Genomic DNA, 26,436 nt, shown 5'->3' on the forward strand with positions numbered 1-26,436 from the left:
CGCTTACCACACTAGATGATTTGATTATTCTTTCGGCGTTAACGCACATCATACACACACGCTCCGTTCGCGTATGGATTTAACAATCGCTACATTAATATTACTTTATTATTTTCATTCGATTACAACGCCACTAAAACCACCTTACGCGCGCTTATTGTTCGTCTCTCGTTGCGCGCACTTCTTGCTAGAATGTGTAGTGTGTGGAAGCGCGTTTACATTACGAAAGGGGCGTCTTACACAGCGCCATGCGTTTGGCACACGTGTGTGCCGTGTCTCCCCCCGTCGTATGTGTACGGTCCCCCACACACAATCGTTTGCCCGAAGCCAGCCCGACGCAGCGGGGCAGCCGCCGGTCGACTTAAATTAAAAGTAATGATCATACAAAATGTGTTTAAGCCTACCCAAAAAGAAACAAAGCAAACTGTGTTTAAACGAAGGACAATTTCAAACAGTACGCTTTGTCTTACATTCTTAATCCGCCAACACTTGCCATTGAGTGTTTTGCTTTACGCAACTAAGCCATAATGTTTGTGTGGTGGTGGTGGTGGTGGTGCGCGTACTATTAACAATTCGTTTGCTTCTATTTTCTTCTGTCCCTACGTTTTCCCTGTCCCTACACGCCCGTGGGCGAGCGGTCATTAGAGTTTGAGGATTTTGTTTATACAGATACAGTGTTGGATACATTTTACACAGAATTTCTACACGCGGAAAGAGGCAATTGCCATGTTTTACGTACATGGAGAACAGGACAAGCGCCCTTCTTCCAGAGCCTTTCAAACCTCGGCACGTTCATAATTGGGAATAAAAGGAAATAATTAAAAAAAAACAGCACAAAATATAAAAGAGCAACTATTAGCGTAAGTATAAAGTTAATGGGGCAAATAAGAAAATAATAAAACGAAATAAACTCCTTCCTTCCACTAAAGCTACGTGCGCGGCGGTCGTAAACGAAATTTTCATATAATCGCTAGAAAAGGGACTCATCGCCCTTATAAACTGTTCTCCCTTTTCAGTCACACTTTCGTCACCCTCATCATCATCATCATCACCGTCGTCATCGCATTTTGAGTTCCCTTCCGTTGTTTTTGATCGCCAATGCCAATCGTTCCGTACAATGAATGTAACGAAAACTCCCTCGAAAACGAATGCTTACTTTTTGCTTACTTCCTCGCCGGACGCCGATCCTTCCGCCGTCGTTGCCAGGGACGAGGGACCGCCAATGTCGATGATCGATACGATGGCCCGAAGCTTGCGCTCCAGCTCCAGCTCCGGATGGCGCTGTAGGTGTGCGCGCAGTTGCTTCACCTTGCCGCAGGACGAATCAAGCTTGAGCAGTACCTTCTGGGGCTTGCTGCCGACCGCAACAGCTGCCGCACTGTCCAGCACACGTGCCAGCTCGCGCAGCAGACTCATCCAGCGCGACCAGATGAGTCGGCGGGAGACAGTGCCACCATCGCCACCACCGCCGCTTTCCTCACCATCGTTGCTAGTGCTGTCGGTCGCCTCATCGCCGTTGCTCACTGCCGCCAGCCCATCGAACCCATCGATCGTGGTCAAGTGTTCCATATGCGCGATCAGAGTGAGCATCGTCAGCAGCAGGAACTTGCACCGGGGCACCAAGCTGAGCAACTGGTCAGTGTTGAGCAGCGTCTCGAACAGCGGCATCAACTCGCCGCCCTGTGCATACTTCACGTGCAGCTCAAACTCAGCAAACAGCGGACTGAGCTGATCTTCCGCATCCTCGCGATCGCGCTTCGGCAGGGCAACCAGCGTGGACAGCACCGTGCACCAGATCGTCCAGCGGGCCGTATGTTCGCCGAGCGCCTTCTGGATGCGCGTTAGCAGCAGCTTGCCCTTGCGCACGGACAGCAGCCGCAGCACGCCCTCCGCGTTCACGCACGGCAGTATGCGCTCGATCAGATTCTCCACCGTATCCTGTTCCACCTCGGACACCGTCGCTGCCGGTACGGCCGCCATCTGACCCGCGCCGCCACTGCTGCTCACATTGTTCTGCTCGTCCGTACCGCCGCTGGCCAGCTTTTCCTGTGCCAGCAGGCGCTCCTTGTCGCGCTTTTCTCGCATCTGCTGCTTGGCCTCGATCGCCAGCTGGTTCGACATGTCCTCCAGGCGCAGCAGCAGCCGGTAAAGGTTCTCCACGTGCAGCAGAATCTGTCGCGAGCGGCGCTGATTGTGCACCGAGTCGGAGCTGCCGGGAGCACTGCCACTCCCTCCGGTACCGCTGCCCGGTCCGCCGGGTCCACTGCCGCCCTCGGCGACGGAACGATCCACCACCACATCCTGGTCGATGATCTTGCGCGGTGCAATCACGCTGCCACACTGCAGCTTGCCGAGCGAATTCTCGAACTGCACCAGCTTGTAGCGGCGGGGCTGTATCTCCTTGATGCCGTCCTTCGTGGAGGTGGAGTTCTCCGAATTGCGGCGCTCCCGCCCGAACCCGTTCCAGTGCTGCTGCGGCTGCTGCTGCTGGTTCTGCTGCTGGCTGAACGGATGATAGAACGTGTTGTCCTTGTGCGCTTTGCTTTCCCGCTCCGCGCCTCGCTCGCGCTCCTTCCGGTCGCGGATTACGCAGAAGTAGTAATCGTTGTAGTAGGCCGTGTCCTTGTTCAGCTGGGAGAGCTGAATGCCGAGCAGCCAGTGTTTCGCCCGCTCCGTCATCATGTTCGCGTACTCATCGTACTCGTAGTTCCGGTTCTGCTTTCCATTGTGCAAACGATGACCGCCACCCTGCTGATGCTGGTGATGGTGTTGCTGCTGCTGTTGCTGCTGTTGTTGATGATGATGATGGTGTCCTTGACCTTGCTGTTGCTGCTGCTGCTGAGGAAAGTGGTGATGTCCACCCGGGAAGCCCGGATGATGATGACCACCGTGATGGTGAATATTGCCGTGGTGCATCTGCGGTGGCCCGTTCCAGTTGGGCGGAAATCCTGGATGATGGTGCGGCATGAACGGGTGCTTAAAGTTGCCGCCGTGCGGTGGCATCGGGGGCATCTGGCCCGGACCGCCCGGTGGAGGTGGTACGCCCATCGGTAGCGGACCCGGCGGCCGGTAGTGGGGCAGCATCGGATGGTTTTGCTGTATCTCCTCCACGAGCCGCTGGCTGAAGCTGGCATTATTATTCATCCCACCATTATTGTTGTTGTTGTTGCCGTTGTTGCTGTTGTTGTTGTTGGGAGGCATTCCCCCGGATCCGGGCGGACCCTGGAAGTTCATCGGAAAGGGAAATGGAGGCCCGCCCGGCTGCCCGTTCGGTGGCGGCATGTTGGTGGGCGGAAAAAGAGGACCGCCCATCGGGCCGCCGGGAGCGGACGGCTGACCTCCGGGAGCTCCTCCCATCAGCGCCGGCGAAGGGAACCCGATCGGAATCGGTAGCGGACGATGGATCATTGGCGAGGGAGGCGGCATCGAGCCGGGAGGATGGGGCGGCTGCATACCACCCTGGGTTGGATTGGAGGGGGGCAGAAAGCCCGGCGGAGGACGAGGTAGCGGGGTCATTCCTCGGCGCATCTGTTCCTGCTGCTGCTTGATCATGTTCTGCTCAATTTCCTCCAGCGAGCAGATGCGCAGGCCCGCGTTGGGCATCGTCGGAAACCGTCCCATCGGCGCACCGAACCGATCTGTGGAAGAGTGGAAGGTTGAATTCAAGTCACCAAGAACAAGCAACGACAGCAACACTTACCTGTGGCTGGAAGTGGGGTCGGTGCACTGACAATCGCCGGGGGCATCGGGGCCGGTACGGAGGGCACACTGTGTCGCGGGGTCTCCGGTTTGCTGGGCATCGTCCACACGCTCGGATCGAGCTGCAATCGAGCTTCCGGTTCCGTATCGTTGTCCAGCTCGAAGTTGTCAATTCCGACCGAGGAGAAGTTGATGTCGAGATCGGAGTCGGCCCCGGAATCACCGTCGCCCCCTTCCCGCTGGTCCATTCGCACCAGATTCTCGTGCAAATCTTCCCAATCGTCCTGGCGGGCCTGACCGAACGTTTCATCGTTAAGGGCGTCGTACTCCTCCTCCGAATCGGATCCCCGGCCACCGCTTCCTCCGCCCAGCACGCGTCGACCACCGCCGCCGGACCTGCCGCCGCCTCCGCCACCGCCATCGTCGTCCTCGCCGGGCAGGGACGCATCAAACCCAAAGAACGAATCGGACATCGTTGTCCCCTTCCTCTATCCAACTTGCCGGCCGGTCCGCAGCACCCCCCGGGCTACCGATATCTCGCGTACAACCTTCAGCTGTCACCTGTCGCCCCCAAGCGGTCGACGTTTGCGACCTGCAGCTGACCCGAGCACCACCACCACTCCCTGCGGTTGCGGAGCCTCGCGCTCGGTTTGACCACGACGGCGACGACGACGATGGCGACCGGCAGCGCTTGTACCGTGGCCACCCGGGGGCACTTCAGCAACCGACGCACCGATGGAATGATCCACTTTGACACTGCAGTGTACACTCCGGATGACGATGGCGATAAACAGCAGCGCGACGGACAAAAGAAAAAGCCCTGCGTGACGGAGCGCCTCTTTCCGCGGGTGGTGTGTGTGGTGAGAGAGGGCGGCAGCACACCGGGAAAGGATCGCTGCAGCTGGTGCCGCGCAGTCACTTGGAGGGCCGGGAGCGTTGTTGACTATTTGGCCTTGGCACTGGAACTTCCCGTCGGATGGTGAAATTGCTAAATACGATAATAGGGGCACCGAAAAAAGGGCAGCAAATCACACGACAGCAACCAATGCGACGAACACACACACACACGCGATAGGGACACACACACATATACTAGCGCACACGTTCGCGTACATACACACAGCACACGCATCGCTTTCGGGCGGGCTTTGACGTTTTTGTCAAAAGTGACAACATGGCTATAGGGTCTGGTTGAGTTCTTCAAAGCGCCGTACGGCTATCCACGTGGCGCGGTGGTACATTCGATTTGAATTTAACGCCGGAAACGTGGTAATAAAATAATTAGCAGTATTTGAAGATGTGCTCTATAGGTGAAGGCGTTTCTTGTGGAATGAGTAGGAAAAATGAATATCAACTAAAATAATCAATTCTGAAGTTAACGAAGGCAAACAAATGTACAATTTTACACTCAAAAGTTGCATCATCCGTTGCAGAAATCCTTTCACCATCATCCTCATAAAAATGTCATCATATAAAACAAAACAAAAAAAAACACTTATTTTCATTTTTGCTTTCATCAAACGGTTCTTCAGTAAAGGTTTGGCTCGGTTGTAAACTTTCCCAGTTTCATATATACGCATATAAAAATATGTAAAATGCTCTTTTTCAGGTCCAATTGAATCCTCTTTTTGGTCGATTTAGCGGCATGAAATGTTGTTGCACAAATCACAATCTTGCGTTTCTTCATTTGGTGTATCTCTCTCTCTCTCCTTGGTATTGGTACAGTACGTTCATCGAACTATCCTAATCCTACTGATAAGTGAAAAAAAGTTTCTTATGACCTAATTGACTCGATTTGGTTTCGCTTAATAAGCTAAATACGTAAACAAACGTACTCTGGCAGCGTGTCTTCAGAGACCCCCGGAAGAAACGCGTCTCCCGCTTCTTCAACCCTTTGGGATGCTGTACTCGGCGGTCCGGGAACGTTTTACCGCTTGCTAATAAATAATCTTCTATCTATGTTGCTAGCGCGCTTCTTCTCTATCTCTCTCTCTCTCTCTCTCTCTCTCTCTCTCTCTCTCTCTCTCTCTCTATCTCTCTCTCTCTCTCTCTCTCTCTCTCTCTCTCTTTGTTTTTCTTACTTTTAATTCTTATTTTCTAACATCTCTCACTCACTCACAATCAATCACACCTGTGTATGTACAAAAAAGAGCGGTTCTTAAGGACACCTTTTATGGTTTTAGTGTAGTTAAAGCTTAGAACATATGTGTGTTTCCCTTCCATCTCTTCCAGAGCGGACCAGCTTCCTTAAATATAACTCTGTGCGTAAGCTCTTACTCTTACATCGTTCCTGAGTGTTCTAAATCGAATAAACTTTTGCCAGCGAAAAGGTTTGGTGCTACTTTGTATGAAATCTTGCGTGGTGAATGGCAATTGTCTTTGGCAGAGTCAGGCGCACTGCATCGCATACGCAAAGTAGAGCGGTAGAATCAGTACGTAGCGGAATTGCTCTCTCACAAGCCTCCCATATGGTCTAGTGGCTAGGATATCTGGCTTTCACCCAGAAGGCCCGGGTTCGATTCCCGGTATGGGAAAGATTCTTTTTTCCTCTCTTCCCACACACACACACTCTTTTTGGCAACTCTAGCATATGCTTCACTTCCCACTTCGTTCCCTCCTTGCTCTCTTCAGCAGGCCATCTCGGCACCCCACGGACGGTACGGCTTCGCTGCCGTGTTGTACGACGAGCTGGTCGACGCACTGTATCCGTGCGTCGAGGTGCTCACCGGGTACTGCGGATTGCCGTACGCGGACAAACCCCGGTTGGGGTTGTTGTTGGACAGATCCGTGTACGTCGGTGCACCGTTCGTGCCAACTGCAGACTGTTGCTGCTGCTGCTCCGTCTGCTGCTGTTGCTGCTGGCCAGCGTTGGCGGAATCATGCTGGCTGTTGTACAACTCGTGCAGCGGAGCACTTGTGGCGTAGATGGCAGCGGTTGCCGCCGAGGAAGCACCGGAAGGATGTCCACTCAGCTGTTGATGATGTTGCTGCTGCTGCTGTTGCTGCTGCTGCTGCTGCTGCTGGTGCAGATGGTCGAGGGGTGGGGGAATGGTGGCCACCTGTGGAATGTACGGTGCGGTTGCACTTTGTGGCGGTCCGTAGTTCTGGTGATGCGGGTGAGGATAGTAGCCGCTGGTGCCATGGTGCGTGCTCGGGTATGCTACGGCTGCGGCGGCGGCTGCAGCCGCGACGGGGTAGGCGGTGCTGCTGCTGTGCGACCAGGCCGGGCTGGTGGCGGCAGCCGCATTCGCTTTCGTCGACAGTTCCCGCTGTGTCGCGAAACACTGCAGATGGGACATGAGGCGCAGCCGGAGCGGATCCTGCACATCCATGCCCTCGATCGTGACGAGGTAACGGGCGACTTCCGCCACACACTCCCGAAAGCCAATGATATGGTAGTCCATGGCGAACCGTTGCGGATCGTAGCTGGCATCGTCCAGTCCTGCAAGGAAGAGAAGAAATGGAAGAAAAAAAGAAAATTAATTACGGTGTTCAATTTTGATGTTGCAAATATGCTTGTGTGTGTGTGTGTGTGTGTGCGTGTGTGTTTGTGGCGTATAAATTAATCTCCTTTTGTAACAACCATCCCACACACTCGCGCCCCTCCTCTCTGCTCTGGTGGACAAGGTCCTTGCCTTGGCATTAATAAGTCAAATATGCGCGCAACCCCATTGTCCCTACACACAAACCAACTTCTAAACGCGGCGTGTAACCCCGGCGAACCGTACGCTCTCACGCTTATCCCTTCGCCGCCGTTGCGCGATTGAAAAAGGCTCGCGCGCGTAAGGATCTCTTGCCTCTACACGTACGCAACCGAGGGAACAAGCAGCAACCGCGCAACCACTTGGGGAGGGGAACCACGATGGTGTGTTCCGGACCGTTGCGCTTGTACACGGGCGCGCGCGGGTTGATGTGTGTGGGAACTCTTTACTTCCTCTGCGCGATCGTTTTCTCACCCACCCCCTCCGCTCTCGCTCACCCTTGCTACACATACGCGGGAATCATCACCATCATCATCGTTCGGACGTAATCATCCTGCGGCACTTAACACTCTTCCCTTCCCCGCTGCTGTGCTCCCATATGTGTTCCCTGCTGCCGGTGTGTGTTCCTTCCTGGTTGACTTCCTCTTTCGGGTGCGCGAGAAAGAGAGGGGAAGCGGGAATTAAATCATCGCTCTCTCTCTCTCACTACCACCAGCCAACTAGACCCAAAGCGCCTCGTAATATGTGTAGTAGCGCGCCTTCCCCCAGAACCCTTTCGGTTGCTGTTTCTGTTGCCGGGATCATATTTAAGAGCGCAGCACAACACACATCAACAACAAGCCCTAAAAAACAAACCCAATAGAAGGGGGATGGTGGGGGGGAAGAGGGCCCCTTCGGTTTAGTTTGTTGTGTGTATTGGGTGAATTGCGTGAGAGAACACCACAACCCGCCGGCCGGGGGAGAGGCCGCGATGCAGAACTTTCCTCCAAAGGGGTGTTTGGCTGTTAATGCACCGGCGGCCGCCTGGGTAATGTGTGGCGTGGGAAAGTTCTGGTCCATGGGTGTATTTCGGCAGCCTGCATTGTCTCAACACGGAGAGAGAGAGTGAGAGAGAGAGATAAAGGGCCCACACCATCAACCACTCATCATCGCGCCCGTCACCAATGGTGATGATGCATTAATCTAGTTAGTTTTTTTTGTTCCTAATGCCACAGGCGGTTGAGGTTGCTGGTTGCTCAATCAAGCAGGCGGTGTGACACACACAGTCGACGGCCAGAATCTTTTCGGCCAATCTCGCACTCTCCACGCACTGCGTTCGGGACGGTCCCCCGTGGTGGGGAGTGGTGTTGTGACCGATAAATTGATATTTATCGTGTGATTGAGACCTGTTAAGAGAGCGGGACACCCCTTTTGCTGTGTGTGAGGTTGCGTAGCGCGTTTTTGTTTCCCGTCAAGTGAGATTGCCCGCAGGAGACAGGGTAGTGGGAAGAGGCAGAGGTAAAAAGGGGTAAATTGTGGTTTTGGTGATGGTGATTAGAAAGGCGTGAGCTACGAGTGATAACAGAACGACAGCGTGCGGTAGTGAAAGTTTCGGAAATTCTCCATTTCCAGTCAACACTAAGGTAAGGATCTTGGAAAACTATCCCTCCAACACTCAATCTACAATTCTGCCACACCATTTCAGGCATCATAAAGCGAAACGAAACGGTGCAAAAGTTTGCCAACTCAACTGTTACTTGACTTGCCGGTTCGTTGCGTCCGTCGGGAGAGCGTGATCGGTGACTTTCCAGCGACGTTGTTTTCCATGTCATTTTCCACTTCAAAGCACACTGAGGAGGGTCGTGTATGGTTCAAGTTTCCTCATGAAACGCACACACAGACACACACTCACACATACAAAAGCAAAACCCCGTTGAAACCGTGGGAAAGGCCGGAAAGAACGGTTCGGTTTACTTTCCAAGGACCTTTGACGACAATAGAGGCGCTCTCTTCTAGCGATGTATCCCTCCTCTTCAAAGTTCCGAAGAAAAGAAGAAGGTAAAAAGAGCACCAGAAAGGAACAGAGGACACCACCGACGATGACGACCGGATGTCGGATATCGGAAGAGAAAGAGCAACAACAACAGAGCGCACCCGAAAAAAAAGATCCCTTGCCCGTTTTTGCTCGAACACGCCTTTTCCCTCTCGGTCGGGTGGGGTTCGCGGGCACCCAAGTGATGGTGACGGTTAATTAGACGCCCAAATAGGCACGTCCCTTTCCACACACCGTATACGGGTCTGCGCTACAAACCCAGGTCCAAGGGATTTATTTTATGTTCTTCTTTCGGTTTTAGGATTCTGTCGTTCGCAGAAGAAGAACGCGGGACGTGCGATCAGCTAGTTTCCCAGGACAGCTAAAAAGGGACTAGAGTACAGAGAGATCTGTGTTCTCGCACCAGATGACACACGCACACGGAACGGGAACTCAGCGAGGTAAGATGCGGATAGTTGATACTTTTGTTGCTGCACTGTCCCTCTCGGTGGACAGGAAGTCATATTTCTCGCACACCATCGGGCTTCGATTGAAAGATCTCCAATTTCTTGCACCGAGTAGTACGTGTGCGAGACAACGAACGCCACAGGACGGGAAGGGACAAAACAAACAAACGTAAAAGGGTGGATTGCTCAACTTACCACGTGCATGCAGTGCCTTCAGGTGGTCCACGGTTAGTTGCAGAATTTCGGCCTTTTCCAGCTTCGCCGATCCTTGCTTCTCGTAGGCGCTTGGGACGAGTCGCTTCAACTCGGTCAGCGAGGAGTTGATGCGATCCCGGCGCTTCTTCTCGATCACGCCGCGTCTCCGTTTGCGGCTCATCAGTTGACAGCTATCGGATTCTCCCGGTGAGGTACTGTTGGTAGAGACAGCGAAAACACAAAAAAACGCGTAATGTGTAAGAAATATTTGCCTTTTAAACACGTTAATCGTGGTAATGCAAAAGTGTAACACGGTTCCGGTGTTGCACTGCCGAATTGAAGGGGTGTGTGTATGCATGTCCTTGTCCACACTGCGTGTGGGAACGACGAGCCGTCGGAAATTGTTAGCGCGTCAAAGTCGTTCCCACGCGAGTTGGTGTAAAGGTTCATGTGATAGGCAGGGGTAACTAAATAACGTTTTGGTGACTTTTTCACATGACCAGCTGGTGTGTGAAAGCAGAATTTGAGTTTCGTTGAAGTAGCACTAGCATTGGAATTTTGAAGAAGACAAAATCGCTTAAATTGATCAAATATTCACAGTTTTATAAGGACCTCTTTAAACTTTTGGAGCTTTATAAACAGAAAACAAATGTAGTCTAACTTAGAAGTTGATAAACTGCAACAATTTCACACAAAACATAGAACCAGACAATTGCACAACACAACAACACACGAACGACACACGTTCCTCGCTTGATCACAAATACTCACTGCTCCTTGGACGATTCCTCCGAGTACAGATCCTCACAGTCACTTTCGGAAAGCGTCCGCTTGTGGCCCTTGGACGACGGGGGCGTCCACGTGTTGTGACCGGCGTGCGTCGGCGTAGAGGTGGCACTTGGCGTCGTCGCAGTGGAGTAGCCCCAGTGAAGGGGCGTACCGTGATGATGGTGCGGATGATGATGTGGAAGATGATGATCCATGGTTGTGTGTTTGTTCTTCCTCTTACTGCTGCTACAACCACGCGGGATCACTTTCACTTGCGTTAGGTTCTTGCCACTTTTTAATTCCGTTAAAACTTCTTATTAATTCTTGTTCACTCTCGCGCTAACCGGTCACTTGGCAAACAAAGTACTTAGCGATATATTGGTGTTGGGTGTTTGGGGGTGGTGGTTGGACACACTTGCAACAAATTTTGGCACAACACACACCACAAAGCACTTGGCGGCACATGCACACAGGCACACCGGTTGGCTGCGTGCGGCGTTCTCGTGGCCCACACTGGTGGCACTCTTCCGGGGCGACGACGACTTACACGTGACTTGTCATGTGCGTAAGCGGCGTCCGACTGATTTAATGAGCGTACGCCGAGCGCATGCAATGCATGATGCCGCACACCAGATCCCAACTCTCGTCTGCTGTGCTGTGTGTCCTCTGTCGTTCCCGCTCGTTCTCTCTCTCGTTCGCTCTCCTCTGTTCCATTGCCGGCGAGCGTGTGCGACACCGGCCGGCACCCTTGAATGCAACCCCTGCGCCACGTACGGGGTTGGACGAACGGCCGTCGTACGCACGAACGCCACGCGACCCTTTCGTCTTCCCGAGGAGGGACGCGCGCGCTGCACGAAGGACCGAGCACGAAGAGAAGGAACAGAGGGAGCGAGCGAGCGAGGGTCGGTGTTATGTTGCATTTTATGCTCTACGCTTTGGGGGAAGTGCCTAACGAAGCCGGAGCATACCGAACAACCGCGGGCGGGCGGTTTGTGTTCATTCGTGTCGATGAAACGTGCGCTGGAGGGGGAACTAGATCCTACGGGGCAGGGTTCATTCCGGGTTCTCCCACCACCAAACCATCCGAGGGCACGGATGAACACAGCCCGCTTCATCTAGTTATGCTTCTAGGCAGCATAAACGGTGAGAGTGAAAGCGAAGCTAGCGAAAGAGAGAGAGAGAGAGAGGAAAGATGCTGAAGATGACACGCGAGCGAAACGTGTGCGCGCGCGACACGGAGGATGGGTGCGTGCTGGGCCGAGAACCGACCGACCGACCGACTGACTGGCCACGTGGACCGGCGTGTGGCCCCACAAAACGCGTTTCTGCCACGCGTATCCGCTCCAGGACCGCCGTCGGCAGGCTCCCGGTTTGCTCTTGTGTCCCAATTTCCTCGGGTGCCACGGCGTCTTGGCCGGCAGAGCTCACTTGTTGCCGGTTTGTTGGTGGTGCCGGTGCATTTGACCTTGGCCTTTTTTTTTGGGGTGATGGTTATAGGTGGTTTGGGGGCGGTTCCGGAGTGTGCCAGACTCCGGTATTGGAAGTTTATCTGCTCAGCTGATGATGGTTCTTTTGGATGACCTATTTTGTTGTGACATTACTTCTACGATCATTATGGGGTTGTATAATCCTGTATGGACGATCTGGTGGATAAAAAGGCAGAATAATATAAGAGTCTGATGTACAAAGGAATTACTCTTCTTTATACATATCCTGAAAGCCGGATGGAGAGATATGTAAGAGAGTTCTTATATGTTTATTTCTGAAATTGTGGCCTCATTCTTGGGATGTATATTGTTTTTAGTTTATCCTTCCAACATTGGTTGTGATTCCTTAGGATATTCTCTCTCTCCAAGGAACATTTTGTTTTATGAATCATTTTCTAAATTAAAATAGTTGCTGAGTACTAAGTAGTTATATGGCTTAGACTGCAATTAGGGCCTCACGTTGATTTTCTATCCCAAAATGCGCGCAAAGGAAAAGAAGAAAAGAACAATGCAATAAAAACTCCCATTTGTTCGTCCTTTTTGCACTCAAAATCGGTCGGAACCCTCCCTCCCCTCCCCCCACACACTTGCACATACTCCTCCACGCTATGTCCCTCGCAGCTGCAGGTGCGATAAAAATCGAGAAATCGTGGGAACGCATCCTCAATCCTGGATCGACCAAGAAGGGATCGACCTCACTTGTGCCAGTCAAAAGCATCAACACAATTCGTTCGCTTTTCCCCCGTTTCGCTTTACCTCATTCCCTCGTTTCGTGAAAATCCTGTCGGCAACACCGTGCACTGGGCAACACCCTTGCCACTGTGTGTCCTCGTGCGTCGGTGCGAGTGAGCGCGCATGCTGATGATCCTTTTCACTCACCATTCGGCCCATCCCCGATTGCACACCGCTGCGTTGTTTTTTGGAGGGTGCCGTCGTTGCACGCGTGCCGGTCTCGTGTTTGTGAGAACCGAGCCTCTATTTGATTTCCCACGATTTTCCCTATGCGCACGAGTTTTATTCCGGAGGGTCGACTCCGCCGTCGACTCCGCCTTTCTACGCATTTGCTTTCCAGTCCAGTGGATGGGCGGGGGAGGGTGAAGTGTCCCATCCGTGGGATGAGATATGCTTGTGTTTCATATGCTTCGGCCGGCTGAAAAGAAAAGACGCAAAAACAATTATAAAAACTGGGAAAAGTAAAGTCTTTCCGATGGAGGGGGAGAGTTTACCAAGTGGAATTCGATAAACCGGTGCTTATTGTAATAATGGTAAAAAATATAATACTTACTATTAATAAAGATGATAAAATTGCTAGAAATACTTAAAATGCTGCAACACGTCATCGTCATCAAACAGGGTTTGAAAATGTTTGCGCGTAACCAACGACAATTACGCGACAAACGAGCTTATAACCGCGTGCGCGATGGATCTAACTGCGTAATGACCATCCCAAAACTTAGCAAACCATGACCAACATTTTGGCTGTCGGTCGGCACACCGTTTGTGTCGTCCAATCAAAGTATGCGCGGCCAGCACCAAAAACACAAAAAAAGTTGTCATTTGCCTGCTTCCTCTGCGACAGTGCACCATAATAAGTGTAAAGTTTCCGGTTAAAAAGAGCTGGACGTGATGCAAAATGTCCACAAAGTGCTGCTAGTGCTAGTAGTAGTGATTCTGGGTGCAAGCCACCGCAATGGTGCACTGTGCAATCGTACCCAACAACGAGTGGCGGTGCTCGTGAGCGTTGAAGAGGAAATGGATCATGCGTTCTTTGCCCACATGCCACCCACCAGCCTTGATGTGCATGTTTGGCACACGGAAAGCGAACGGTTGGAAGTAACAGCGGACAATCCACTGCAAGCGCTATCCCTGATGGAAGCACCCAAGCTACAGGACCTGATACTATACCCGAACGCCCATCTTCGGCAGCTGATTGTGCGCCACTGTCCGCTGGACGGTGTGACCGAGCAGTTCCGCAACTTGCGGGAGCTGAGAATTTTAAAAATCGAACAATGTCGCCTAACGGGTACGTTCAATTTGGGTGTGTTGCTGGCATTCCACAATTTAACCTCGGTTAGTTTGGAAGCGAACCACATCACGGAAGCTAGCCTGCTAGTCGATGAAACTGCCGCCGAACCGGAACAACCATCGAAACTGGCCCGACTCGATCTGAGCTCCAACCAAATCGAATACTTCCATCTGGATGTGGTGCGGCTGTTCCCTGCGTTGAAGGAATTGTTGTTAGGGCGCAACAAATTACTAATGTTTGGTGGTAACAGCACCTTCCTGCCGGCACTAGTAATGCTGGACGTGCGGCAGAATCTACTCACCGAGCTGAACCTCTCGGGATGCGACTGTTCCTCTCTGCTCTATCTGTATGCAACCAGCAACCGGTTGACCAGCTTTCCCGTTTTCAGTGACAGCACGGTAAACATTAAGGCGCTAGATTTGTGCAAAAATCAGCTCACCGTGCCCGATGCGCAACGGTTGCAGAAACAGCAACGACTAACATCGCTGCTGTTGTCGCAAAATACATTCCGCAGTTTCACCACTGAAACGGAAACAGAGCTACCATCCTTGGTTAGGCTAGAGTTGTACGATAATCAATTGGAATCGCTTGACCTGCGGGGCTGGAAGTTGCCAGCGCTGGCGAATCTGCGTGTTAGCCAGAACCCGTTGAAAAGCATTCCGGACGATCTGCTGGCACGCTACCCCAACCTGACCAAGCTGATCTGCTTCTGTCCGGATGTTGACTGTACCTGGATACAGCGAAACGTGGCGAACGTGAGGAATGGACAGTTCGAAATGAGTGTGGCATGGAAAGGACCGAAGTCGGTCGGTAAAGGTTACCGGTGTGTCACTGTACCGTACGTAGGATGTGTCAGGTGTCCCTTCAAACGAACAGCGGAAAGTGACTTGGAATGAGCCTGAGAAAGAGAGAATGTTCACCAAAATACATGGCAAAAAGAAGCAAATGGCGTCGTTACATGTCAGCGGTTCAATCGTGAAAGAAATGTTGCTGATTGCTGTTGCCACCCCGGCGGTACGCGGGACAAATGGGACTCATTCACTGGACGCTACTGAAAGAGTCACACATTGCCAACGGTGGCGCACACAGAGAAAAAAGAAAATCGCTGATTTTATTCAATAACATTTTATTTCACATTAAATTCAGTGTAACGATTAGATAGAGCGAAATGTTGGCATGAAACAGGGGGGCTATATCTACACGGTATAGTACAACACTACTAGCGATATTCTAGATACGCGAACGGCTAAAACTATCCTACCCTTATTCTACTATTGCTTGACCGGCGAGAGCGCGGGAGCGGTGCTGATGTGCCCACACCCCTCCCCGCCTTGACGGTCTAAAAACTGCGGCAACCTTAACAGCACACAGCTCTGTACAGGTGTTTTAGATATATTCCATTGTACAAATTCACTTCACTTCAAAATGCGCGCACGCTCTCTCTCTCCCTCTGTCTATTTCTAAGTACGGTACACAATCACGGTTTTATTTCACTTTTTGCTTTGCTGCTGTTGATGATGATGATGATACTGCTGCTGATGCTGCAAATGCTGCTGTTTATGATGAAGTTGATGATGATGATGCTGCTGCTGGTGCTGCGGTTGATGATAGTAATTGTGGTAATGATGGTGGGCTTTAGTGGCAGTGTCGATGTACTTGGAGGTGTACGTTAGCAGCAGGTGGCGCTGCTTGATGTGCTTCGCCCGTATGTGGGCCGACGGGATTTCCTTCGTGTAGTTGCTCGGGAACCAACCGACGGCACCGTCACGAATACGTTCACCTTCGTACCAGCCTAGAAAACGGAACGGACAGAGGGAATTAGGGCATGTTTTGTGGCGTGTTTTGAGGCGGTTTATAGTTACCGTCGGCCATCTTCCGATGCACGTTCACCACGTCCTTGATGTCGAGATCGAGTTCGTCCGGTTGCAGCGCTTGGTAGGGATGGACGGCTATCACCTGCGGACAGTCCCACTGCTCGTAGATCTTCTCGTCCGGGTTTTCCGAGGCCGGCGGTTCCGTCACCATCAGCCAGCGTTCGCGTTCCGTTTCGGACGGGCAGCTAAGAATCTGCGTGACAAAGCGGGAAAAGAAACCATTACCCATATACCGGTCCAAGTTAGAACGTTTAAACCCACTTGGTGGCCCGCCTTTGCTTACCATTTCGATTGTCTTGCCCTCGTGGTTCTCCAGCAGTGTCATGATGATGAGATTTTTACCGATCGTTTGCATCTCTTTGGCCGGCAGACCGGTCACAATATCGCCCGAGCTGACGGTCAGCAATGCCCGCTGACAGTAATCGATCACAAGATAGCTTTCATCGCTGCGGAAACAAAGAAAAGAAAGAGCATTATTAAACACAACGGAACGGAGCAATGGCTTCACGCATACGTACCTTTTCTTTTTGGTCAACACAAGCAAATCGGTAAAGAGGAACGCGTACACATTGCTCTTGGAGAACTTCTTGCCGAACGTGAGCTTCGCATCGTCGCCGCGCCACAGCACGTGCACCAGATCGCCGCGCTTCTCCAGCTTCCGGTGCATCGTGCTGGGGGCGGCCCCGATACCGCACGGCACGATCGCCAGCGGTCGCACGTTCGTCGGGAACTCGATCTGCCGCGACAGCAGCTCCATCTCGTACAGCTGCTCGCTGCGATGGGCCGCATCGTTGCACTGCGTCAGGATGCGATTGATCAGCACGAACGTACTCTCCCAGCTGCCGAACTCGTCGTCATCGTCCGGATGGCAGCGCTGCAGCACCGCGTCCAGCAGCAGGCGCATGCGCGTAATGCGCTGCATCGGCAGCATCAGGAAGGAGGACAAACTGAGACTGCAGCAGACCGGGTCCGCCTCGAGCGCGGCCAGTGTGCGCGCAAACTCCGGCTTGTTGGCTTTGAGCGCCTTCAGGGTGCGATCGATCTTGGCCTGATGCTCGCAGTACGTCACGTACACGTGGAAGTGCTTCTCCGCGTGCTTGTAGATGCTGTGGCTCAGCCCGAGCAGCATAATGTTGTCCTGCCAGCAGTTTTCCAGATCGCACAGCAACCGGTCCGAGCACTCCTGCACCGGTATGATGGAGGAGAAGAGCGTTTTCCGCTCCGAAGAGCTGAGGATACGCGTGTCGCGGAAGGCAGGATGGTTGACAAAGTGCGTCCGGAGCAGATTGAGCGATTTCAGGTAGGACGCTTCCGAGGTGAGTATCTCGAACTTGGCTTCCTGTAGCCGCTTTTCCGTCGGCGTTAGGGTAGCTGGAAAATGGAATGGAAATTGGATTAGCACATGGACAAAAGAAACGGTCGCACTACCGTACTTACCCAGTATCTCGGAATTTCGAACCTCCGGCACTTCGCACCAAAGCGTACGCAGCTTGCCAATGTGCGGCTCAATCAGCTCCAGCGCCGTTGGACGCGAAGGTTTGCGCAGATGCATCGCGGAATCATCGCCCCGATCGTCCCCATCGGTGGACGAGCTGCCCGAGCTGCTGGAGCAGCCACCTTCATCACCTTCCTCTGCTCCCTCCTGCTCGCCGGTGCCTCCCGTCTTCCGTCGGCGGTTTCGCTCCGCAATCTTCTCGTACCCATCGTCGTACAGCTCCGCCTCCGAGCGGCCACTAATTTCCGCATCAATGTCCCGCGTGATCGATTCCAGCTTCGCGGCATTGTAAATCTGGTACAGCGGCTCGTTCACAAACATACTGTGCGAATGATCGTCACCCGGTCCACCCTCTCCGCCGGTAGAGACGCCCGAGCTTTCGCTCGAGCTCGCCACCGATGCGCCACTGGTTTGGTAGATGTCCGCGTACCACGACGAGGCCGACGTGTGCCCATTGCTGGTGAGTGTGCGATCGTTACCGCCACCAACACCACCACCAGATCCAGCACCGGTAGGACCGCCGTCCTTTGGTGGTAGGGAGCTGCGAGGGCTGATGCTACCATCGCCCTTTCCATTGCTCAGCGACTGATCGCTTCCGGTGCCGAAGGAGTGCGGCTGCTTGAAGACGCCACACTCCGCGTACCAGGAGGTAGCGCCCAGCTTCTTGCTCACCGACTTGCTGTTGCTTGCGGCCAGCAGGGGTGAAACGGAGGAAGATGCTGCCGTCCTCTTGCCCGCTTCGGCCGGTGGCGGTGGTGGCGGTATCGTTGGACGCCCGTGACCCGTCGTCCCGGTCGCAGAGGCAATCGATTTTCGTCGATTGTCTTCGGCCGGTTTCGTTGGCATCTCCTGCGACTGGGACACACTGCTGGCGGATGGATTAAGGCAACCGTCCGACCCGTTAAAGATGCCCGAATCCACATCGGCCGACGTTACGTAGAACGTGCTGCGGGACCCGTTGAACGAGCTTCCGATGTTGAGGCTGGTCGAATCGGACACGAGACTTTTGCGCAGCTTCGAGCGCAGCGATTTGGTACTCTTGGACTTTTTGCGCGTCGCACCGTCGGCCGGGGAGAAACCCGCGGTGCCGGGAGCTTTCGGCACATTGCCGCTCACGTTGCTGGACTCGCTCGTGCTGCGCACACCGGCGGACGACGATTGCTCCGGCACGGGACTAGAGATGAGCGGCGTCGCCGCAGCAGCGCGATTAGCCGTGGTGGACGCCGAAGACAAGGATGGCGAGGAAGCCGGCAGCAGCAAGGACGAACCAGGCGGCGCCGGATGCGACCCGGAGTGCGGTGAGCCGACTGCTGCCCCCTCGTAGTCCTCCGGTGGTGGTTTTGGCACACCACCACCGCCACCGACTAAAGGGAGAGGCGGCAGTTTGAACGATTTCGAGGAAGTGGAAGAGCTCATTCCTTTGGACCCTGTTTTGGTGCCGGCGTGCTTCGAGCCCAGGACCGTATTCTCGTACGTACCACCACCGGCACCGGCCGTCGTAGTAGCGCCTTTGGTTCCCTTCTTCTTGGACAGCTTGTGGAAGCTTTTCGCTATCTCCGACAGTGTGCCGAGGTTCTTAATCTTTTGCACTAGCACGTACACCTGACTGCTGGACGGTGGTGGATCGGGCAGCTTCGCGTTTCGTATGTCCACCCCACTGTCCGTTCGGGCTCGGTTCCGATCGTCGTCTTCGTCCTCGTAGTCCGTGTCATCGCTGTCGAACGAGTCGAACTCGTCGTCAGGGGGAAGTAGCATCGCTGCACTTGCATCACCACCACCACCACCACCGGCTCGATGCTCGTGGAAGTTGACCCCGGACGTGACATTCCCGGAAAGCGGGGATCCTTCCGCGTGCGACGGCAAGGTGGTGTAGTTGGAATCGTGCTGGTGCTGGTGGCGCCCATCGTTCGAACCGATCGAGTAAAGCGATTCATAGTGATGATCGGAATCGTCTGGAACATTAAGGGTGAAAAAGAAAAGAAAAATAAACGAGTGATTAGTGTGTGGACGTAACACCGGGGTATTAACCGAAAGCAGTGCCTACTATTAATCATCAGTCATAGTGATGAGAAACAATGTAAGGCAGGGTTAGACAAATGTTGATGAACTTCCAAGTTTGCATAACCTTTGACAGGAAAAGGGAGTGGAGCAACCGTGTATAAGCTATCTGGTAAATAGTAGGCCATCAAAACAACATCTATGCACCGTTTTGTTTATTTTATAATCGACGATAATCAGTTGCTGATAACGTGAAACAGCGACTTTGCTATTTGTCTATGTACACGGTTTTGGAATTGCAATTTTCGATTCAGTGCTCTTTTCAGTGGAGAAAGTAGTGTAGTAGGAGAAAGGACCCACATCTCAACCTCGACATGAAGTGTTACTTCCAGGCTTTGCTGTAAGTTAAAAGAATATTCTTTCGAAAAAGACTTTTAATAACTATAATTTTCCTGTTTATTTTCAGCATTGGACTCTTTGTCAGTAGCAGATTTGGGGAGATTTCCAGCTCCGTGGTGAAATGTACGAAGCCGAAAGGGGCCACTTGTGTCATCAAATCGCTTCCAACAGTCGACAGTGAGCTACCGGATTTGTCCAAACGAACCACAGTGCGCATATTGGAAGGATCACTGGCCAATCTTACTGTGAAACTGGCAGAAAAGCTTCCAATACGCATCCTGTGGTTGGAAGAATTAGATATTCAGAGCGTTTATGTTGCGCCCCACTTTGAAGAGCTGCGGCTGCGCAACAACAAGCTGGGCAGGCTTGAAACCAATCCTTCCAGCAGCAGCTACGCACTGAAAGTGCTTGATGTAAGCAAAAATCTACTTAATAATGCTACCCAGCTGGCTCCACTCCACGGTCTGGAGGAGTTGTACCTAGACGAGAATCGGTTCACCGAGCTCAGTATGGCTGTGTTCGAGAAAATGCCACGGCTGCGCGTACTATCCGCAGCACGGAATGGGTTAGTCAAACTCGCACCGCCCACTAGTGCGCTGGTGCTGAATGATCTGACCACACTGTCACTAGCCCACAACCGCTTGGCTTCGATGTCGATGGAAAACTGGCAGCTGCCTTCGCTGCAGACACTGCTGCTGAGCGACAACAGTCTCGCGGAGGTGGACGGATTGGACGGGTTCGAACGGTTCTTCGACCTGCAGAAGCTGGAGCTGGCCGGAAACCGGTGGAGCTGTGGATGGCTTCAGCATGCGCTGGAAAAGGTCACCATCCGGCAATCGTTGGCCGACTCCGACGGCACCCTGCTCGACAAGTCAACCGATGGTACCGACTGTTCGATCGAGAAGGTACATGGTATCTGCTGTAGCTTCACCACTGACGCAGACGACACCGATGGAGACAACGGCAGTGACGCCTCGACGGCCCCTGACGCCACGAAACCGGTGGTGGATGCTTTCCTGCCCGTGCTAAACCGTGTGCGGGAAGCGATCGTCCAGCTCGATCAGCGCCATGAAGCAGTTCGGGTGGCGCAAAGTGAGCTGTTGAAGAAGCTCAACGACACACTCCAGCACCGTGTGGAGGAGTATACAAAGTTTCTAGAAGAGCAAGAGGATGAGTCGGAACGTGCTCATGCGCAAGCGGCACGAGTGTTGCAGAAGGTGATCAAACTGGAGGGCGCGGTAAAGCGGATGGATTCGGAAACGGAGACAGTGAGAATGAAGGAGCAGGAACGCAAACGCTTGCTACACTTCATGGTGGACATGAAGAACAAGCTGCTCCGTCAGGCGATCGAGACGGACAGTCTTTGGGTGCAGGCAAATGCCGAAAAGATCGATTATGCACGTCGTTTGGAGGTGGCGTCCGAACCGTCTGCCAAGTGAGAACACAACACCCCATATTTCTGTAATAAACTGCTCGAAAGGTATGAGTCTGTTTTATTAATCTAGCTCCTCACCACACCCTTCCCTTACATCTTTTAGAAAGGAGTAGATTAGATCTACGGTCGGCTCCAATTTGGACAATTGCTGCTGAATCTCCTGCCCGTTCAGCCTCACCTTATCCAGCTCTCCCTGTACTGTGTTTACACGCTCCATGTGAGTGCTGAGCAACGCTTGCTGGTCGTACGACCTGCTGGAGTACATGTTGAACTGCCTGGTCGTCGTTTCGAGCAGTTCGCGCAGTTTTCCCAGCGTTTTCTCATTGTTTGCCGCGATCGAGGGCCAGTTTGTTGTCGTTGTGTTGATCGACAGTTGATCGATCGGCCAATCGGCCACATCTGGAGGAGTTGTACCTAGACGAGAATCGGTTCACCGAGCTCAGTATGGCTGTGTTCGAGAAAATGCCACGGCTGCGCGTACTATCCGCAGCACGGAATGGGTTAGTCAAACTCGCACCGCCCACTAGTGCGCTGGTGCTGAATGATCTGACCACACTGTCACTAGCCCACAACCGCTTGGCTTCGATGTCGATGGAAAACTGGCAGCTGCCTTCGCTGCAGACACTGCTGCTGAGCGACAACAGTCTCGCGGAGGTGGACGGATTGGACGGGTTCGAACGGTTCTTCGACCTGCAGAAGCTGGAGCTGGCCGGAAACCGGTGGAGCTGTGGATGGCTTCAGCATGCGCTGGAAAAGGTCACCATCCGGCAATCGTTGGCCGACTCCGACGGCACCCTGCTCGACAAGTCAACCGATGGTACCGACTGTTCGATCGAGAAGGTACATGGTATCTGCTGTAGCTTCACCACTGACGCAGACGACACCGATGGAGACAACGGCAGTGACGCCTCGACGGCCCCTGACGCCACGAAACCGGTGGTGGATGCTTTCCTGCCCGTGCTAAACCGTGTGCGGGAAGCGATCGTCCAGCTCGATCAGCGCCATGAAGCAGTTCGGGTGGCGCAAAGTGAGCTGTTGAAGAAGCTCAACGACACACTCCAGCACCGTGTGGAGGAGTATACAAAGTTTCTAGAAGAGCAAGAGGATGAGTCGGAACGTGCTCATGCGCAAGCGGCACGAGTGTTGCAGAAGGTGATCAAACTGGAGGGCGCGGTAAAGCGGATGGATTCGGAAACGGAGACAGTGAGAATGAAGGAGCAGGAACGCAAACGCTTGCTACACTTCATGGTGGACATGAAGAACAAGCTGCTCCGTCAGGCGATCGAGACGGACAGTCTTTGGGTGCAGGAAAATGCCGAAAAGATCGATTATGCACGTCGTTTGGAGGTGGCGTCCGAACCGTCTGCCAAGTGAGAACACAACACCCCATATTTCTGTAATAAACTGCTCGAAAGGTATGAGTCTGTTTTATTAATCTAGCTCCTCACCACACCCTTCCCTTACATCTTTTAGAAAGGAGTAGATTAGATCTACGGTCGGCTCCAATTTGGACAATTGCTGCTGAATCTCCTGCCCGTTCAGCCTCACCTTATCCAGCTCTCCCTGTACTGTGTTTACACGCTCCATGTGAGTGCTGAGCAACGCTTGCTGGTCGTACGACCTGCTGGAGTACATGTTGAACTGCCTGGTCGTCGTTTCGAGCAGTTCGCGCAGTTTTCCCAGCGTTTTCTCATTGTTTGCCGCGATCGAGGGCCAGTTTGTTGTCGTTGTGTTGATCGACAGTTGATCGATCGGCCAATCGGCCACATCCCCGCCGTCCCTCGTAAGGTTCCAGCGTGCGTCCACTATCTGCCGAAGCTGATCCACCTTCTCCTGAAGCACCGTTTCCAGCGTGACGGTTTTGTCCTTCTGCCGATCGATGCCTCCCTCGATCAGCTTCAGTTCGGTCCCGTGGTCCGCCTGTACCTCCAGCAGCTTCGACAGCTGTGTGTTGAGCGTTTTTAGCTGCGCTTCCAGCACGTGCTTCACCGAGGCGGACCCATTGGCGATGGTGGCATTCAGTGTGTTGAGCAGCTGTGTTAGTCGCTTCAGCTCGTCCCACTTGTCGCCGTAGACGTCGATCAGCCCGGATCCTTCCGCACCGGCCGGATTGCAGCAGTGCTGATGGGACGTCATCATGTTCTCCTCCCGACACCGACCGGGTTGATCGGCGTCGAGCGTGAGTCGATGCGACTCCTGGTGGGAATGCACCATCAGCAACCACTCACAGTACCACCGATTGCCGGCGATATCGAGCACCTTGAGGGCTGGAAATTGAGCCAGATTACCCTCGACACGGTTCATACTGTTGCTGGTGAGGTTCAGTTCGCGCAGGGAGTCAAACTCCCACGTTCGGATGTCGATCAGCGGGAGCTGATTGCCCGCGAACGAGAGACGCCCCAGCTTGACCAGCTGGATCGGTGTGTCGGCCGGCGAGCTCACCGTCAGCAGTCGATTGTGGGCGAGTGTAAGCACACGCAGTGCCTTCAGCCGGCTGAACGTGGCCATATCGATGGTCGAGAGCACGTTGTTATCCACCGCCAGTGTCATGAGCCGTGTGAAACGATCGAGCGAAGGAAGTTCCTTCAGCTTGTTGTAGGAAAGATGGAGCGTTAGCATGCTGTATCCCTCGTCGGTCGTCTCGTCCAGCAGCAGCTTATCGATAGCGTTATCTACCGCCGATAGATGCACCAGGCTAGGACGTATGAAGAGCTGCACTATGCCCAACTTATCGACGGTGAGGTCGAAAATGCCGGGCAGCTTGTTTGCTAGCTCGCGGGAAAAATGTACGATCGTTCCACTTTCGATCACGAGTGGATCGCGAACGTCACTAAAGGATGCCGTTTGCACTGCCCGCTCAGTGTCCAGGGTCACATCCTTCACTCTGCACACTTCGGCGGTGCGACTGTGGCAACTGTAGCCATCGTACCAGCCGGCCCAAACCGGGGAGAACAGCAGCACACTGAGCAAGCTGGTAAAGAACAAACCAAGAGAACATCCGGATTGGATTGGTGTCTAGTTTTTTTGCGCTTTCGAAGGATTCTTACTTACAATGTAGGAGGAAAAGCAGACATCGCTGGCAGAGATAATCCAATAACAGAAACTACACAACGTGCAGCAGGTTCGAGCGACTATCGCACACTGAATAAAGAAAGTGAACGAACGCTGCTGATGGCGATCTTCTTACTCCCGAGATCGGCAATCTTATTCCGATTGCCTGATAAGGCCCTGGTAGAGCAACAGGAGACTACGCTGCCAGGGAGTTGCTGTGAATGAGTTCCCATTGCGCTTTTGTCTGATACGTGCCAAGTGCAACAAAAACAAACAAAGTTAAAATAACTATGGCAACTATGGCAACATTAGCACAATTTGAAACAGGTTAAACCCTGCGTCAGTCTGCTTTAATCGCTCAGAGAAGACAGAACACTTTACGCAATATGCTGTTGCGCTACCACATCACCGTGGCGCTAGGGTAGGTTGAAAGGGTTAACACATCCTTTCTTCATTTCTTGATAGATTTCTCGTTTCCTTTTTAATCGTTTTAGCTTGCTAGCCTGTTACGCTGGTGTCGTTTTCGCTGCCAGCCAAAGTGAGGTAGAAATCGTTTACAAATGTGCTACAGCGGGACCGAAAACATGCTTCCTTAACGTTGTTAAACTGGAAGATGCTAACCACAAGTTGAAGCTGGTGGATATAGAAGATAAAACAATTCTAAACATCAAGGGAGGAAGCGTTGTGGCACTGCAACCGCAACACTGCCGAAGTGTTTTCGCCAAACTCGAAAAGGTCTCAATCGGACGCGTCGGTCTGAAGGAGCTTTGTTTCGCGCCCAGCTTCGTGTACGTATCGGCGGAGCACAACAGAATCAGGACACTGCACGTGCCAGAAGCTGCCCCAGCTGCCTATCGCGTTGAGGTACTGCGTCTCAATGACAATCAGCTGGAAAGTGTCGAGAGTATGCGCGCTTTCGTAGCCCTCAAAGAGCTCCATCTAGAGCGCAATGCGCTAAGTACGCTAGACATGGCCTGCTTTGCTGAAATGCCAAAGCTTGAAAAGTTGTATCTTGCTTACAATCGGCTCAACGTGATTGCTTCTACCGTTAGTGAGCTATCACTTCCCGCCCTGAGCGTGCTGGCGCTCCAGAACAACACGCTGACCGTGTTTGATCTGCGCACATGGTCATTGCCGAATTTGGAGCTGCTGGAACTATCCGCCAACAACTTGACGAAGGTGAGCGGACTCGACAACGTTCAAGCGCTGTCGGACATTTCGCTCGCCGGCAACCGATGGCAGTGCCACGAGCTCGACCAGATGCTGGAGCAGCTCGAAAAGAACGATGTCACGGTGAAGGATGGTGATGTTAACTGTGACGGCATACGCAACAGCTCCATTTGCTGCAAACACGTGGAGCAGCCGATGGAGGAAACGTTGCAGACGAACCTGGCGAAGTTTGACACGCTCCGGGAACGGTATGGCGAGATGGAAGCGAGGTTTAATGAAACGGTGCAAAAAACGATCCACGATTTTGAAGCAAAGATCCGCGGACTAAAGGAATCATATGAGAAGCGTAATGAGGAGGTAGTTCCGATTACTCCAAAACCAGAAACAATGGACGGAGAAAACGACGAGGAAGAACAATCTACTACGGATGAAATGCCTGCAGCAGAACGGGTGGAAAAGGCTGCACAGTGTGATGAATGCGTTTGTTCGAAAGAAAGTATCGACAAAGTAGAATCAAAGCTGGCGGAGTTGGAGCAAAAGCTCGTTGACAACAATGCACTACTCAAAGGCTTGAAGGACAACCAGGTACAGTTTTCCTACATGACCGTTGTGGCCAAGCACGAGTTCCGCACGGCCGTCAAGCGCGGGGAGTACAAGCTGAAGGAGCTCAGCTCAATGTTGGCCATGCTGCGCGAGCATGTCAAACAGAAGTCTACCACCTAGCGGGCGGTGAAACATTGTTTGCTGTTCACGAGCGATTTATTCAATAAAAATGCATTGAAGTGCATCATAAGCATAGCGCTGATAAGCGAGATGCAAAACAACAGATGTGTGTTTTTACTTCTTTTCATTCGATCTTTGATCTCAATCTTAGTTGCA

The 26,436-nt window shown here is 52.8% G+C and overlaps 6 protein-coding genes and 1 non-coding gene across 11 annotated transcripts in view; 3 read left to right on the forward strand and 4 right to left on the reverse strand.

Moving 5' to 3' along the window:
* LOC120947640 (protein PAT1 homolog 1-like) overlaps positions 1-4,807 on the reverse strand; it is a 29,751-nt gene extending 24,944 nt beyond the window's left edge. Inside the window, exons 1-2 of one of the 2 annotated variants that reach the window (XM_040363135.2) lie at positions 3,701-4,807; positions 1,157-3,638 (exon numbers count right to left, since the gene is read on the reverse strand). In XM_040363135.2, coding sequence (XP_040219069.2) covers positions 1,157-3,638; positions 3,701-4,172 — 2,954 coding nt within the window. In that variant the 5' untranslated portion in view covers positions 4,173-4,807. Of the gene's footprint in view, positions 1-66; positions 3,639-3,700 lie in introns of those variants that run through there. The other variant, XM_040363136.2, reaches the window with a different exon arrangement.
* Positions 4,808-5,196: 389 nt separating this feature from the next.
* LOC120951906 (hairy/enhancer-of-split related with YRPW motif protein) lies at positions 5,197-12,368 on the reverse strand. Its single transcript, XM_040370909.2, has 3 exons — positions 10,626-12,368; positions 9,855-10,069; positions 5,197-7,141 (listed from the first exon to the last, which is right to left on the reverse strand). Exons 1-3 carry the CDS (start codon positions 10,835-10,837, stop codon positions 6,327-6,329), a joined length of 1,242 nt encoding a protein of 413 aa, XP_040226843.2. The 5' UTR covers positions 10,838-12,368; the 3' UTR covers positions 5,197-6,326.
* On the forward strand, positions 6,162-6,233 carry Trnae-uuc (transfer RNA glutamic acid (anticodon UUC)). The gene has a single exon. It is a non-coding gene; the product is annotated as a tRNA-Glu (tRNA).
* A 2,876-nt stretch (positions 12,369-15,244) lies between the features above and the next one.
* LOC120951899 (uncharacterized) overlaps positions 15,245-26,436 on the reverse strand; it is a 64,366-nt gene continuing 53,174 nt past the window's right edge. For all 4 annotated transcript variants that reach the window (XM_040370900.2, XM_040370899.2, XM_040370902.2 and 1 more), the window contains 5 exons: positions 17,447-19,456; positions 16,528-17,380; positions 16,293-16,455; positions 15,998-16,202; positions 15,245-15,927 (listed from right to left, as the gene is read on the reverse strand). In XM_040370900.2, the coding sequence (XP_040226834.2) occupies positions 15,626-15,927; positions 15,998-16,202; positions 16,293-16,455; positions 16,528-17,380; positions 17,447-19,456 (3,533 nt within the window). In that variant the 3' untranslated portion in view covers positions 15,245-15,625. The remainder of the gene's footprint in view (positions 15,928-15,997; positions 16,203-16,292; positions 16,456-16,527; positions 17,381-17,446; positions 19,457-26,436) is intronic.
* On the forward strand, positions 19,530-21,384 carry LOC120951904 (uncharacterized). The gene is made up of 2 exons (XM_040370907.2): positions 19,530-19,902; positions 19,969-21,384. The coding sequence occupies exons 1-2, from the start codon at positions 19,877-19,879 to the stop codon at positions 21,338-21,340; spliced, it is 1,398 nt and encodes a 465-aa protein (XP_040226841.2). The 5' UTR covers positions 19,530-19,876; the 3' UTR covers positions 21,341-21,384.
* Positions 22,768-24,486, reverse strand: LOC120951903 (uncharacterized). Its single transcript, XM_040370906.2, has 2 exons — positions 24,388-24,486; positions 22,768-24,307 (listed from the first exon to the last, which is right to left on the reverse strand). Exons 1-2 carry the CDS (start codon positions 24,408-24,410, stop codon positions 22,768-22,770), a joined length of 1,563 nt encoding a protein of 520 aa, XP_040226840.2. The 5' UTR covers positions 24,411-24,486.
* Positions 24,714-26,383, forward strand: LOC120951908 (uncharacterized). Its single transcript, XM_040370911.2, has 2 exons — positions 24,714-24,808; positions 24,882-26,383. Exons 1-2 carry the CDS (start codon positions 24,774-24,776, stop codon positions 26,278-26,280), a joined length of 1,434 nt encoding a protein of 477 aa, XP_040226845.2. The 5' UTR covers positions 24,714-24,773; the 3' UTR covers positions 26,281-26,383.

The sequence above is a fragment of the Anopheles coluzzii genome, chromosome 2, assembly GCF_943734685.1.
Source record: "Anopheles coluzzii chromosome 2, AcolN3, whole genome shotgun sequence".
NCBI lineage: Eukaryota > Metazoa > Arthropoda > Insecta > Diptera > Culicidae > Anopheles > Anopheles coluzzii.